This window comes from Simochromis diagramma, unplaced genomic scaffold, assembly GCF_900408965.1.
Source record: "Simochromis diagramma unplaced genomic scaffold, fSimDia1.1 OVJJ01000419.1, whole genome shotgun sequence".
NCBI classification, from domain to species: domain Eukaryota; kingdom Metazoa; phylum Chordata; class Actinopteri; order Cichliformes; family Cichlidae; genus Simochromis; species Simochromis diagramma.
In genome coordinates, this window is record NW_024387244.1 from 985,497 (window position 1) to 1,002,229 (window position 16,733).

A 16,733-nucleotide genomic window follows, 5' to 3' on the forward strand; every position below is an offset into this window, starting at 1 on the left:
AAACACATGATGTGTCTCCATTTCTCTGGCTGAATCTGTGGAAAATGCCAAAACAGTCTGACAGGCGCAAAATGGTATTTTTGCACCAACAAGGTGATTCCCAATCAGCTGTTTGCTGAAAACTCAGCATATGTTGATGCAGTGTGTTCTTACAGAAACTGAGGAAACAGGACAAGTGGAGAAGAAAAGAGGTGTCAGCCCTAAAAATGATCAACAGCAGATAAAGTAAAAGTGAAGTAAAATTTTATTTATATAGCACCTTTCAAGATAAAATCACAAAGTGCTTTACAGAGGCAGAAAACAGCACATGAGAGTCGTGTTCTAAGGAAGTATGAAAAAGACCTGACGCAGGACCTGAGACTAGAGATGGCACGATACCACTTTTTTTATGTCCGATACCGATATCATAAATTTTGATATCTGCCGATACCGATATGAATCCGATATAGTGTTTTTTTTAATCAATAAAACTGGTTTTTTTAAATATCTTGCTGCATTTTGTATAAGTTCATACTCAAGTTTAAATAAACAACAACACTAAAGCTATTCTGTTATCCCTGTATGTAAAAAATACAACAAAATATTTCATAGTTCAGCAACACTGATCAATCTAATAAACTTAAACCTGCTCCATCCTCCCTATTCTGGTATTTTAAAAAGTACTTAGCAGAAATATTAAGCAACCTAACTAACAGGGTTGCAAACTCCCAGCAAAAGAAAATAGGGAACCACCCCCCACCCTCCACCTCATGATGCTTAATCGACGTAATCAACTTTAATTTGATGCAGTGTGGAAAAAAATGCACAGAAATCAATTATTTTTCAAGAAATATTAAACAGATTCAACATCTTCCTTCAACAGAACTGCAGACTGCACAGATGGTTCCTTCCCAAAGGAAAAGGTAGTATAGCTTACTAGGGTATATTAGACTTAACAGTTACTATATACAGTAATGGACTTCTATACATCAGATTAAAACTTTGGGTGTAAGATTCAGATAATTATTTATTAAATGCTCGACATTTTAAATGAGAATAAGAAAGAAAAGTATGTCTCTGTGCCCCCTTTTCCCTGTTCATGCCCTATCGGCCCCCCTGGCTAAACTTTGCTAGATCCGCCCCTGCACAGTTACAGCCGTCAGCTGTAGAAAAAGATCCTGGTGTAGAAAGTAATATTAAATACATTCTAACAACAGCTGATCAAGCTTAAACGTGCTGCTGTTGTTCAGCTGCTGGTTTCCCCTTTCTGGCGCGAAGTGAGCCAAAAACAAAGAAGAGAGACGGACTCACGACAGAAAAGCCGATCAGCTGATCATTGATCAGTTTCATGATTGAAGTAGTAGCAGGAGAGAGAGAGAGAGAGGCAGTCGCTCCATATATCAGTTGTTAAGCTTAACGTGGGGATGCTTTACAAACATTCAGAGATGAACTTGCACACTTGCTTTACTTCTCTCTGGGATCACTTCCTCAGAGGTGAAATGCTGGTTTGGTAGCGAAGCTACAAATACGCACAGCCGCTCTATCACGTGACCACACTGCTCCAACGTGCTACGGTTATGAGCCGACTTACGCCGTGTCCAAGTTTTGTGAGGTGCTTTTCTGATATTTAATGGATCGGATTACATTTTTTATTTCTCTCCGATATCCGATCCAGTGATTTAGGTCAGTATCAGACCGATACCGATACGTAATATCGGATCGGTCCATCTCTACCTGAGACGTGCATCTAGCCCTGCAGTTGATCCAATTCACTGACTTTCAAGATCAGTCGAAGTGTTCACACTATATTTTTGCCTCATACACTGCATTTCCATGTATTTTTGCACCTGTTTCCCATTGTGGGGTGGCTGTAGCTCAGGTGGTCGATCAGCTCACCTACTGCTGGTGGTCTGATCCTAGTCTGCTCCAGTCTACCTGCCAAATATCCATCGTAGTATGAATGATGTGTGAATGTTAGTTAGGAAAAAGTGCTTGTGCAAATGGGTGAATGAACAAGTTGTGCTGTGAGTGCTCAGATGAGTAGAAAAGTGCTATAAAAGAACAGGTTTTATTATTTCCTAGCAAAATATAAAGAAATGCCAAAATGGTGATGAAGCAAATATCAGGGTCAAATCAGGACTTAATAAGCAGCTACGTCCAGCCAACAGACTGTCTATCCACTTAACTTGGAACCTGCCCAGTTTGTATCACAGGTGGTTATTTTAGCTGCCGAGTGTCATCGACTCACTATAGTGTCTGGTGGTCACTGTGAATCTCTTCCTGTGTGCACTGCCCGTTTCCCCTGCATTCTATTAAATGGTCAGCAGGCGAGCGACTGGTTGCAAAAAGATTAGTAGTTGTACAGGAATCGATGGGAGCCCCCACCCCTCCACCCGTGACTTCAATAAACCTGATGTATTGCTGGACTCTGTCACTAGTTTCAGGGAACAGTGAATATAAGTTTTTATATTCTGGTTATAAATGGAGTCAAAACGAGAGACTGTCAAGGCTTCGTCCATCAGCTGTGACTTGTTGATTAGAAGTTGTTAGCCAATAAGCATGGAGTGTCATCACTGCTTTCACAGGCAGATGTGCTCCTTCCTCATCAGGTCCACTTTAGAAATACCGAAATGTTGATGGTAAAACGTTCAGCTCGAGCTTTCACAACAGGTGTTCTCAAATCAGCAGGTGACGTCAGCCGGTTACAGAAACATCTTTCACAGGGTCCGTGTTGTGGACCAGTCTGTCTTCCTTTGTGCAGTGACTCTATAAACGACTTTTCTACTGTCGGTTTCTGTCAAAAGAACTTGGACTTAAATAAAATGGAAACACTGCATTGCTTGTCTTGAAACTGCACTCCAAGTCCTTCCTTGGGTGAACTTGCATCTTACTAACGAATACTGCTGTTATCACTACTTTGCTTTTAAGAATGCTTCACGTGTGATTACGCCTTCAGCAAAGAAAGCGCAGGTGTTTTCAATCACTCGTATCACTCATCAAAGGTTAGTGATGTCAGTGACACTGGCTGTGGTGAAAACAGTCAATAATCTGATGTAAAAACTGGCACAACAGCAATTTTCTGGGTTTTTTAATCTTTCATTGGTTAACCACTGCAGGAAAAAAACAACAACAAAAACAAGCCAAAGTGCACAACTCCACATTTGTGTTAATTTCAACAGAAAACTTGAAAAATGCACAAAAGTTCACCATAGAAAAACAGGCCTTCAGGACGTTGTGGATTTCCTAACTCTGCAAAGTGTTTAAGGCATGAAAGTGCTCACCGTCGATTATAATTTCTCATGAAGAAAGAGAGGAAGTCTGAAATCCGTAAACAAAGACCTGGCAAGAACAAATTTCGTGAGTACGATATTGTAGCAACATGGTGACTTGTTCTTTAGAATAACTGATTCCCTATCAGCTGCTCTCCTCTGCATTCATGCATTTTCACCTTAGCTTTAGTTTGCATGCTGGTATAGGTTTTCCTCTGCAGGCCTGAGTCTGCTGCACAGGCAGCACACACACATTTAAAAGATGCTTGGCAGTAATTTGGTGGCTGTCACTGGAAACACAGTAATATCGCTGGTCATAGTTAGGACGCACTTTTGTTTAAATCCCTTGAAGTGGAGACCTGCAGAGCTGGACTGCTTATGAGTGAAGAAGAAAAAACACACACTCATGCAGTTGTGGCCAGATACGCACATTGTGGTTATGGAGTGCTTTGAAGTTGTATTTTCAGAGTAAGGGCGTTTTCAACAGTCGTGGGTGTTGTTGACACCTCAGGATGTTGTAGCTTGTTGTACATTTTCCGGGTGTTTTTCTTTTTCCTCAGTTTATTCACAATAACAGTTTCGCCACCACCTTTAGATCTATACAGAGTAACAAGTCCTCTATCGACCATGATGGAGGACGTGTCTTCAACACTAAAAAAGGAGAAGTTGTGTTAGTCTTGCAGGGGGACAGCACAGAAATGATGTAGTTAATTACAGTACACACAATGTAGGTCAAATATATACGCATGGGCGACCTTGTCTCGCCGTTTGTTAAAGAAACCGTGCAAACTGGAATAATTCATGCAGACGCAGGCGACTGCGAGAATGAAAAGAGATATCTGCTTATAAGAATAATTGGGCGCCAGTATGATTGGTATCATTTGACTTTTTTTGGCAGCACAATCACAATTGGCTCTGGAGCATTAAATGTACAACAACAGCTCTTTGAAAACGTCACTCGTGTTCGGCCACGAGCTCTGGTTTTGCTCATATCTGAAATTTGGTTTCTTAATTCTGGGGTCTGCCTCTGCTTTCTGCTTCTTGCAGGGCGTCTCTTGTGTTTGTGTGTTTATGGTTTGAAAATGGTCACAGCTTCAGCAGTAATGTCTGCTTCGTGGCATGTGGTTGGGGGCCCACTGGTGCATGGTAGGGGGTTTGCTGAAGACAAGGGTTTCATGCATGGTGGCTATGTGTGAACAATGTAAGTGCGGCCTGCACACCCAAGCCAACAGCCCCAGCTGCAAGAGAAGATATATAGTATGAAACCTCACTATCTACAGGGAGGGGCACCTGAGTTCCTGTTTTTCTCTTGTATTTTCCCTTTTATTTTACTTACTTATATTTGAGAAAAGAAATTGTCATAACTCAGCAAGAGGCCAGTGCAAGTGGGTCTTTCCCCATATCCTTATTGCATAGCAAAAATTTACAACTAGTTTACAACTGGCACGGGTTTTGAAACCATCTTTCCCGTTACAGGCCATAGAGCGACTTAAGCAATAGATTTGATTGGCAGTAGCGGTAACAATGTGCGACGTCCTGGGAAACAATAAATAAGAAGGTTAATAAACCAGAAAAAAATGTTGGAGACGAGAAAATGATCACTTGTTTTTTCTCGTTACACAGTGATGGAACATGTGCAGCCTCTCTGTTATGCATGTGTGAATGTGTGTGTGAATGTGTGTATGTGTGTGAATGTGTGTATGTGTGTGTGTTGGGTGTGTCGGGCTTACTTCCCCATGTAAGTAAGACTGTACTGCAAAAAACTCTTTAGTCAGCGACAGCAGCTGCACTATCGCACACTCAGCATCACCAAGAACGGCCAGAGGTAAGCACTCACCACTGCACCTTCACCTCACTGCAGCTCTGCAGTGAAGTCAAATTCAAATCGAATCAAATTTATATTATAACAGGAAAAAAAAATGAATTTACACCCATAACTTTTAAACATAAATTCCAATTAAACGCCAATCAATTAATTAATTATAACATTTGCTATAAAGATTAAACTTGGTGTAAAATGTTCAAATATATATTTTTTCCACTCAGATATTATTGAATACAATTTCAACACAACGGCAAAGCTGCATTTCTTCAAATAGTTTTGAATATATTCATATATATATATATATATTATATATAAAAAAGAAAAAAACATTTTTTTTGTTGGTAATTATTTATTATAATTTCGCTAATTTTAAACGTGGGAATTTTAAGCAATTATTGTTTTGCATTCTTGATAAAAAAAACAAACATGTTTTTCCTTCATGTGGTGATTTAAATGCCCCCATTTCTCACTCATCCTGTGTTAACCGCAGATAGGTGGAGACTGTAGCTTTCGGGAGACATTTAAATGAGACCTTTTAAACTGACTGAAACTTTGCAATGAAGCGTCTCAGAGTGCAGTACTGAGAGTGAGGGAAATTTCGTTCATGGCTTTGATTTTCATACAGAAATCACTATTGTTTCTTTGTTTTCTTCTGCTTTTATTCTCAGGTGTTTGTTGCTCACAGGCAGCGAGCTCCAGTGGTTAGAGTGCGCCCATAGCCTGTTTACTCACAGGAGTTTCGCACTAATTCCCGTGCAGCTCGGTTCAGCCTGTTCTCACCCAAATCCTTCATCCGACCGGCCGGCTCAGTTTTCCCATCATGTGTGCCTTGGCCTCCCTCACGTCCCCTTCCTCCTGCCCTCACATGTACAACATACCCACCTACCAGAGCAACAGCACGGCACCAAATGCCACCAGCGCTGCAACTGGGATCAACCACGTGATCCTGAGGCATTACAACTACACCGGCCGTCTGCAGAACAGGACCATCGCGAACTCCCAGAACCAGATCAGTGCCTCCGTGGCCGTCTTCCTGTTCTTCAGCATTATCATCATCCTGGAGAATCTCCTGGTGCTGGTGGCCGTCATCTCCCGCATCCGCCGCAGCCGTCGTTGGGTATATGTTTGCATTGCCAACATCACACTCAGCGATCTCCTCACCGGAGCCGCTTACCTGGTGAACATCTGCTTGTCTGGCAGCCAGACCTTTCGCCTGACGCCTGCTCTGTGGCTCTTCAGGGAGGGCGTGCTGTTTGTGGCCCTGGCAGCCTCCATATTCAGTTTGCTGCTGATTGCTGTGGAGCGTTACACCACTATGATGAAGCCACTTCCCCAGAAGTCAACCAGAAAGACCTACTATCGAATCTATGGCTTGGTGGCGCTTTGTTGGGGTTTGGCGCTGGTTATTGGCTTTCTCCCCTTGCTGGGCTGGAACTGTGTGTGCAGCCTGGATGGATGCTCCACCCTGCTTCCTCTCTACTCCAAGACTTACATCTTTTTTTCTCTCATTATTTTTTTCCTCATCCTTCTGGCTATCGGTGTGCTGTATGGTGCCATCTACTGCCACGTGCACAAGAGTGCTCAGCTAGCGCCCCAGCGCAGTCGGAAGCGCTCCTTAGCTCTGCTGAAGACTGTTATCACCATTGTCGGGGTCTTTATGCTCTGCTGGGGGCCGCTCTTCATGCTGTTACTGGTAGATTTCTTCTGTGTCTCCCGCCAGTGCGCACTGCTGTTCAGCGCTGAATTTTGCATCTCCCTGGCCGTCTTCAACTCGGGCCTGAACCCCATCATCTACGCCCTGGGCAGCAGCGAGATGAGAAAAGCCATCGCTGAGCTGCTCTGCTGCTGCTGCCTGAGGGTTGGCTTCTGCCACCCAGACACATTCACATCAAAGGAGACCAGCAGCACCTCAGAGAGCAGGAGGGACAGTCTGAGGAACAGTTTTAATAAGGTCAGGAACCTGAGTGTGGCCTCCCCGCCATCCACCCCAAGCAAAACTCGCAGGGCACCTAGAAAATATAGGCTGAGCACCACCACCAGCTGCCTGTCAGTTTCAAGTGGTTAAACCACAACGTTCCCCTCCCAAGTAAACCAACCTGTGTGCACTGATACACATCTAACCGTTTCCTCACAGTTTTGGTTTGAATGTTCACTGCTTCATGAAATGCACATGCACTGCTGACTAAACGCTCCAATAATATCCTCAAAATATTCCAGTTTGCAACAATGTTACAAGATTTTATTTTTTTTGCATAACAATGCATTCTTTTGTAACTGTAAATGATATTTTACATTCACCGTACTTTTCTATTATTGCACTTATTGTTTATGTGAATATAAAATATGTACATTTAAGTTGTTTTTTGTACTTCTTCTGTGTAAGAAATATAAATAAAGTTTATTTTGCTTTATCCATGCGTGCCTGCTCTTTTCAGTAGGATAGTACCTCTGCTTACCTCTGGAGGGAGGCACCTCATCAGAGCTTTGACCCCCTCCTGCAAATGATCAGATGATTCAGTATCACTTAAACCTTCATAGACTGAAAGCAGACATTATACAGACCTTAATATCAATTCTAGATTTACTAAATATACCAAATATACAAATTCCAGCATGTTTAAATGATTATTTTAGTCTGCCTAAAGAAGGCTTAATCTGTATTCTGCAGGCATGTCGCTGTACATGTAATGCTTCTTTCTGTAGTTTCAAAAGCTTTTCCTAACAGGCTTTTCAAGAGGCCATTTCCAGCCTGCTCGCCATTTCCTGCGTTTCTGACAGGATGACTGATTGGAGTTCAGTGGAGGAGGTGAGGGCTGGGACTGCAGCCCCAAGGGCATACGCAGCCAGGGCTAATTGATAAATTCATTATGACTGTCTGGCAGCACGAGGAGATAAGGTTCAGCAGATAGTATGTACCCTTAAATTATACAGGCTACTGTACTGTATTTCTCCTGCTGACGCACACTGATCTGAGATGGAGGAAAGTATTTTTACAAATCAAAAGTAGTCGTCTGCCGTCCTGCAAAGGCGCAGCATGCCAGCAAGTGCTTTATTTGTTTTTACAAAAGAATCAGTGCAATCACTCCAAGCGACAGGGGGTTTCTCACTAGCTGTAAAACTCAAAGCGATCTGTGGTTCAAAAGATTTGGAAGTTCCCACTCTTAATATAAGATCATGGTTAATTCTCTCAGGTTTTTGAAGTATATCCTAAAAGAAAGACCTGTTTACATGATAAGTCCTCCTAAAGTTAATGACCAGGAAAGAAGCATCTCCAGTTATTATTTATCAAGCAATTCTCTGCTAATCGTTTGAAGGCTGGTGTTGTTTGAGCAGGCACAGACTACATGCAGTCATCACGCTGTGACTCAACTGTTGCATGAAAATGACATTCTTGGTGCAGCTGGGAAGCATGTCCCGTCTGCCTGCAACGCTAAAACTACATTTTCATTTAAAAAACCTCTTTAAAAATGAAACGGGTACAGTGTTAGAAAGTGAACGACTTATTGAAACAGTAGGAACGATGGATTATTACAAATTACTGCAAGTGGATTGGTGCACTGATAAGAGCCAGTGTGGTAAGTGAGTCACAAACCGTGTTGGCGATAAAAAAAAGATTAGGCAAGATGGCAAATAGGCTTAATCCCTTTCCTAGAATTTCCAAGCTAGATTTTGCAGACATTAAATGCCTCAAAGTGTCCCCGTAGGCCAGAGCGATAAAGCCTTATACCCCGAGAGTTAGCCTCAGTTCCATTAGGCTCCCCAGGAAGTGTGTTTAAAAGCTCAAACATGATACTGGGATTTTCTGTCTATTGTCTAATAATGACCTGAAGTAGTTACTGCACCAGCACACAGTCTTTCAAAGACATTTCATGCTGGGTGAGACTTCAGTCTTATAACACATAATATTAGGCCGATCAGGAGTTATTGCCTCGTCTTTCTTTGTTTCACACACCTGGCACGACTTCCTGAAGTTAAAAACATTTGCTTATCAATAACGATTTCAGAGATGTTCCAGGCTCCTGGCAGTCTGTCATGCAGGCATTCCCGTTCATGACATCTGAAAGCTGCACGGGCTCGTCAGCGTCGACTGGAAATGTAGCGGTGAAGGTGAGGAAGGAAGAATCCTGCTTTCGCCCACGCAGAGCTTGAGGTGATTGTGTTGTGGCAAAATATGCAGGAAGCATGCACACACACACACACACACACACACGCTCATTATTCAGCGTTAAATCAATGTAAAATGACAAATAATGACATGTAGTCTTGCACATAAAAGATGCACGTGCACACGCTCAAGGTTAAACATGCACAGATACCCTAAGCTCTCTTGTCTGCTTTGTTTTTGTGGCTGGGGAACCGAGCAAGTTATAGCTAGTTGTGTGTGTGTGTGTGTGTGTGTGTCTGTGTGATTCCCCCCTCTTCATGAAATCCTGCATCTCTGCCGTTAAGTGCAGGGGATAAAACTCCCTCATCCTTGGTCCTGGCATGGCTCCAGGTCTGGCTGCCTGATGAAAAAGCAACAGCAAATTCCAGGCTTTATTAGCTCGAGCCTGAGAGACATTTGTTGTATCATTTCTGTAACGTGTCACGGGCTGATCACCAATCCATGCTGCTGCTCTCTCGTTCTCCTCTTACAACAACAAGGCCTTTTCACTCTTCTAAATGAGGTACGATGGGTTAATGACGGTTGCGTGCAGACGTGGCTATGCCCTCAATAATTACCTTGCTGGCTTTGCCTCCAGGTGTTCAGCAGACAGCTAATGATGTACTGTCTGAGGAGAGGGGAAGGCAGCGGGTGAGGCAAAAAAGCTGCACGGGGGAGCTTGTGATTGGTTGCTATCAGCACTGCGACAACTCGGTGGCACATGTGGTGCAGAAGGACTGGGTGTAAGAAGAGCCCAGAAAAGAAAAGAAAAACAGGAACTCACTCAGGATGTGCTCGTAAAGACAATCCTGCTACATGTCCGTACAGCCGTACTGCTGAAGGGAAATGACACCGTTTTAAAAACTGTGTCTTTCATTTTCAGCCTTGACGTCATTTCTGTGACACGTTTCTAGTTTCCTTGCAGAGATGCGTGGCTGACTAATACAGAAATCAATATCAAGGAATACTCCACCCAAAGGCCCGTCTTCTGAAAGTGAGTCACAGGTCATATATAGAATTCAAGGGTGGATCTAAGAAGTGTGCAGCTTTTTAATATACGTTGCAGATCAGTCCAGTTTCATATCATCCAAAATATCTTTATCGACTCTTAAACCAGTCCTGCATTTTTGCCCAAATATGGTGAAATGCACAGTTCATGCATTCTGCCCCAGCAAGACAAAGTTTGGAGTTTAGTTCAGTCCTGAAAAACAGCAGCATACACTATCGGCCAATGACATGGCAGCAAGTCCATGCCAAACAAATAAAAATAAATAATGATAATAATAATAAATAAAAATAAACTGGTGGAGTGGTGCAGCTTTTGAGGGGAGGAAATGTGGACGTTACTGTTAATTTTATTTCACAAAAGGACACGAGCACGATGGTAAAGTGCAAACTGCACCCAGGACAGAAATAACTGCATTATACAGTGAATGCAACTCTTTGCAAGCATCTGCTCTGACAGCATGCTAACGCTAAGCTAGTGATGATAGAGCTGCGTGCATGCTGGCCCAGGTAACAAAGGCAAGGATCCATGTCTGTAGCAACACTTCTGGACCCCTTTAGTATCAGCTGAGCATGGTTTAAATGTCACAGCCTTCCTGTGTAACTTTGCTGGTGTTCACCTGTTTACCTGCTTCCTGCAGGACAACACACCATGTGACTGGTTTCTTGAACATGACGATGAGTTCACCGTCCTCAAACGCATGCAAGGTGCACCTAATAGAGTGATCAGTGAGTGTGACTGAAACAGAGGTGGTCTTTGTGTTCGTGCGATGAACCCAATCTGTACATGAAGTCAGAGTTTAGGTTCACATTCTGCACCGCCCGGTTTCTCTCTGTCGTCCTACAGCCGCGTTCGTTTGGAGTTTAAAACCAGATGGTGCTTTCAGAAGATTTAAGGAAGTGATCAGTTGAGGGCCAGGTCAATTTTCTGCCTTCCTTCAACTCAGTAAACATCTTAGGATGCATTTCACTAAGGGCACAAACAAATGATCTGCTCTGAGGCTGAAGGAGAACGATAAACGATATGTTGTTGGGACACAGATATTTCCAGGAGTGTGTCTAAAGCTTTTTATCACTGTGAACAAACTGACCACAAAGTATTTCAGCCCATAATGGATAAAAAAAAAACGTGTAGCAGCTGTTTCAAAGCTACAGAAAAGGATCTTCAGAGATATGATTTCACTGCTGTTCAGAGAAACACGAGGACGTATTGATGCTTCGGTCCAGACAGCAGCATGTAAGCACTGCACATTGTTTAAAGACAGGGTGGGATCCGCCTCTAATGTAATAAATGTCTGAAATTACAGGAACGAACTGACTCACTGTTGAGAGGGGGAAGGATTATCATTCCTGTTGTGCTGATATGTTGTCATGCACACCCACAAAATCTTGTTGTTTCCTTCTGGCTGAATATGGAGGGAAATCACATCAGAATACTCGAGATAATCCAGTTGGAGACGGTCGAACTGTCTCATTGTTTTGTTACCGTAACACATTTGCATAATCGCAACCTGGCAGTCGATTTAAGCAGCAGAACACGTTCAGCTTTTTTAACCCACTTCTGTGCTCACATCAGAGCAGTTTGAGCTTTATTGCTGACAAATAAACTGTAAGTCATTTTAGAACAGGAGACAGTGGCTGGAGTATCGCACATGCTGCACCGAAATGGCAGAGCGGGATCATTTATGTGCCCATTATACTTTATAGAGGAATACTTTTTAATGGCTCTATCTGGGTTTATGGTGCCTATAGCGTTTCCTTTATCTGTGACACACTTTCTAAAATATTCTTATCATTTATTATGGTTTCAATCATTTTTATGATTCAAAAGAGTTTCTATTTTTTCGTTCCACTGGATCTTTGTGCCACACGGTCTGAAAGCTCCCAGCTCCGCATCTACACACCAACCAGTACAAAGGAGATATTCAGCTACAAACACAGCATCCCTGAAAGCAGCATGCCTGTCTGCTGTGCTTGATGGATTGTCAAAGTGCATGTATTCGCACTGTGAAAAGAAAGTTTTTACAGGATAAACTAAACACACCCTGACTGCTTCAGTCAGCTGCTCCTAATGAAATGGGATGTCCAAAGGAGGAGGGTGGAGGAGCTGGCCACCTTACAATCACTGACTTAACCATAAACTCCTCTATATAGCAAAATACATCGCATGTGAGGTCATCGGTCCGACAGCTAAAGCTTAGCCCAAATTTGGGTCACACAACAGGACAATGATCATCACAGCAGCAAATCGACACCAGAATAACTGAAAAAAGAAGAATCGAGGTGCTGCAATGACCCTGTCAAAGTCCTGACAGCAGCCAGGTTGAAATGATCTGTGCAAATGCCCACAAACCTCAATGAAGCGAAGCAGCGCTGCCAAAGTCAGTTACAGTTACCATTTAAAAAGGTGGTATTCAGAATACAGTTACTTTCTTGAAATAAAGGGATTACACGGCGGTCTTTTCCTGTTTCATGTGTTAGGCTGTCCCGTCTCTATTTTGGGTAATTCAACGCCGGTGGAAACCCAAACAAAACACCCATTAAGAGGCTCTATGCCTGTGTTTCAATCACCTCTACTTGCGACCCGCATGACGTGAAGAAATATTTTTAAAAATTATTATTCAAAAAATTGTTTAAGTTGTCACCGAGCAGAAACGTACGGAGCCCCGCAGGGGACATGGGAGAAAAAAAATTAAGACGGACTTTTGCGAGATCTCGCAAAACAGAGATGTATGAAACTAAGAGCCAGTGTGGTAAGTGAGTCCGTCTTAATTTTTTTTTCTCCCATGTCCCCTGCGGGGCTCCGTAGAAACGGGAGATGGAAGCATGTAAATATAATAATAACCACTGCAGCTAAATGACGTCATCGCCTAGTTTGCATAATTGGTCATGCTAATCTAATTGTAACCTACGTTGTTGGAGAGAGAAATAACATCGTGCAAGAGACATAAAGTGAGTAAAAACGTCCTAAATGCATTTAGAGTTTATTTAGAACTACAAATTAAATTTCTTTTAGCAATTATTGTTTTTTTTAATGTCACAATTCCAACCCTGCTCCTTTACCCGGGCTTGGACCGGCAAAAGTGACCCGAAATAGGCGCTCTGGTGGAGTTACTTTGTGTGTGTGTGTTTATAAGTAGTTTTAAACCTTGTGATCCACAAAACAGCATAAGAGTAAAAGAGTAAAAGAAGAACTGACTGCGTTGCAGCACCCGCTGCTTGTTGAGAGTAAAAGCGATACGCGCTTTCACGCTTTCACGCTAAAGGGTCTGAAAACTCGCTAAATATAGCGACAAAGTCGCTAAGTTGGCAACACTGGTTAGACGCATAACTGTGTTATACATAAATGTAATAATTACTTCATGTAACAGACGTGGCTGCTGTTTAAGTAACCTTTGATAAACTGACACACAGCACGTTCCCGGCATTTGTTTTATGCAGGACGTCTCTTTTGTGTGCAAGCGTGCACTATGGAAATATCACTCTGCCAAAGCAGGTGCTCGTGCACGCGAGAACATTCATGTATAGTTCTTAGAGCGGAGCTGACATCACTAATGGCCAGACAGTCGGTATCTGGTCGTCTTCACACACACACACACACACACACACACACACACACACACACACACACACACACACACACACACACACACACCTGGCAGCAATAGGGAACGTTAGGCCCTCTCCTATAGGGATAAACGCCTCCCTATAGGAGTAAGAATCCCATTTATTTAGAATTTTTCTTACAATTCAGCAGCCAGTCATCAACAATGGCCGTGCAAATATCCAGTGTCGGGGTTATAATTACACCCAATCAATCAGTGGTGCTTGCCATTTTTCTTTTGGCATGTCAACAAGTAGAACAAAGACGACGGGCGTATTCTTTGCATGTCCGGATGGAAAAACTCAAACATTTGCATACAGCCCTCTTTATCCTCACATGGTGGTTTCTGTTGACTGCACCTGGCTGAGGAATTCTTTTCGGAGGAATCCGGGAACACTTTTGGATCTTGTAATGATAATGCGCTCAACTTTCTTTCTTTTTTTAATGAATCGTGTCTGTAGCTGTGCACAAACATACTGTAGCTCATCCACACACTATAAACTGGGAAAGAAAGCAGACGAAGAGGAACAAGGGAGAACAAAGAGACGCCTAAACAACAAATTGTGTTCAGTTGCTTCCTAATTATAGGGGAATGCGCTGCATGTTGTCTTCATTCTGCATTTTCCGCTGTATCATAACAAAATAATAAGTAAGAGAAAAGGCCATTGTGGAGAGAGCTAATCTGATGCCAATATGGGCAACATGTGGACGGCGCTCCGAGACCAGCTGTTTCCTCTTTATCAGACTCTGGATAGCTGGACAGCGGACACAAAGGAGACTGGCTCCAGGTTATGAGATATGAATGAATGCAGACACACACACTGACAACACAGAGGCAATTATTAAGCAACTTTTTTTCTTTTTAATTTGATAATTTCAGACAAAAATTTCCTTCTTCGTTTAGTGTGGAATAAAATGACCAAAGACAACCGTTCTCTCTTGAGGTGCTGGATGTCGGCCATCTGCGCTGACTTTGTCGTCAACCTTGGGAATATATGTGAGCGTGTTTACTCCCTTTTCTTAATCCTCTCTGTCGGCCTCGCTGTGCTGTGGCGGAGTAGCGTGACCACTTAACTAATTGTGCTGTGCAAGATGTTCCAAGGGTGATGATTTGGCTTCGGTTTCCTAAAGTTTCCAAAGAGAGGACGCAGGTTTTCGTGAAGAGGGCTCTGCGGGAGACTCCTTTGGAAATGTGGAAAACAATCTGAGGCTTAGTGAGGCTAACGTGCTCAACATGTCGATCTCGAGAAGGTAACCTTAGCGATCCATCGCTGAATAGCTACCATTTTTGCTCTAATGCAGCAGATTTAGGCAAATACTGATTTGATGATGAGGCTTGCAATTCCTCCTCCTCATCAGTGTGTGATCTACATATCGTGGTACTCCAAACACCATCCAAAAACCTTGGATATGAGCTACATGTGGGGCTGCTGGTGGTTTCACAGGCTTTGAGTTTCTCTGTGTTCACAGCAACCAACTCGTCGCATATAGACGCTCACAAAGGCTCACACTTAAAGAACTAGGTAAGCATGGATTAATCTTGTGAAGGGAGGCAACCTTATCCTAATCTTTAGCTTCTGACAGGCTGACACGAGAACCTTACGTAGATGCACAGACGTGCGAGTCGCAAGTTGCTCATGTTGAGTTTTGTGTCGCCCTTCTCGTACGTGACATTAACTTCTGCTGTCCTGCTGTTTGGTTTGGTTTAGGAAAATGTTGTGGTTGGCTCACAACACCCCTCCTTTACAATATTAACTCTGCACACGATACTACAGAGTTAATCGTGTGCAGAGTTTAATGCCTTAAACAAGGGTGCATATGTGACGACTGTGAGAGGAGGATCGCTACAGTTACAGTTACATAAACCACTTGTACACAGCGTTTCTGTATATCTGGCTTCCTGACAGCAAAGCTTACTTTTAGACTAGGACTACAGTCAGACTGAGGAAAATGGTGGAAAGCACACGTGCAGTGAACTTGTTGCCTTGGCTGCTTTGAAGATCTGTGAAAACTTGCAGTCAGCTGACTGGACGGGGATTAAAAAATGGAAATAAAACAGAGTCAGTCTGGTACCAGTCTGCTGCTGAGTGAGTTCACTGTGACAGAAACCACCGTCTACATGCACAGAAATATACATTACACAGAAATGTGAAACACTTGCATTGGGAGTCCAGACAGAGCCTCATAAATCTGAACAAATATAGCAGCAACAGTGACGCATTTGCTGCAAAATGACAGTTGCCAACCAGCTGAAATGATTTGCAAACCGTTGCCAGTCTGACTGTGACTGTTTGGAGACAGGTTGCCTTCCAACAGGCGACCAGCGTAATCGCCAAGTGATCGAAAGCGGTCATCCAGAGGTTCAGGGTGCACACGAGGAAGGAAATGGTTTAGTGGTCGACAGCTTTGACGAGTGGAGATATGAGCATTACTTTGGTTTTAGTGCATGAAAGGACAAAAGTACGATGGTGAAATTAATAAGCAGCCATGCTATGCTGCTAGCGCAACTTTACAAGCGTCCACACAAACAGCACGCTAACGCAAACGCCGTTTTATGGAGTAACGTCAAACGAAATGTAACGAGTAGTGCAGCAAACGATTCTCTGCGCTGAGTAATCGAGAAACATCCTGCGTTAACAACCCCAGCACTGGTTGTAAGGTGGCTGACGTCCTGCACAAGTATGCTCATTTTTATTGACTTACATCCGTGATAAACATGTTTGTAACCGTGCACGCGCTGCAGCTCCATAATAGACGTGTTCTGAGTGTCACTTTGTCTGTGGCACATGTGAAAACAATGAAGCGTTTTTAGTCAGTCGAACAATAAATCCTACGCGACTTCATAGATTTGGGTGTCGTGTTTCAAAGAATCGTCACTCTCTCATCTCACGGGAGGGTTGAGGCTCC

At 43.1% G+C, this 16,733-nt stretch overlaps 1 protein-coding gene across 1 annotated transcript; it reads left to right on the forward strand.

The window, feature by feature from the left end:
- Positions 1–1,650: 1,650 nt before the first annotated feature.
- Positions 1,651–7,484, forward strand: s1pr4 (sphingosine-1-phosphate receptor 4). Its single transcript, XM_040053067.1, has 3 exons — positions 1,651–3,336; positions 4,872–5,073; positions 5,742–7,484. Exon 3 carries the CDS (start codon positions 5,894–5,896, stop codon positions 7,136–7,138), a length of 1,245 nt encoding a protein of 414 aa, XP_039909001.1. The 5' UTR covers positions 1,651–3,336; positions 4,872–5,073; positions 5,742–5,893; the 3' UTR covers positions 7,139–7,484.
- Positions 7,485–16,733: the final 9,249 nt, after the last annotated feature.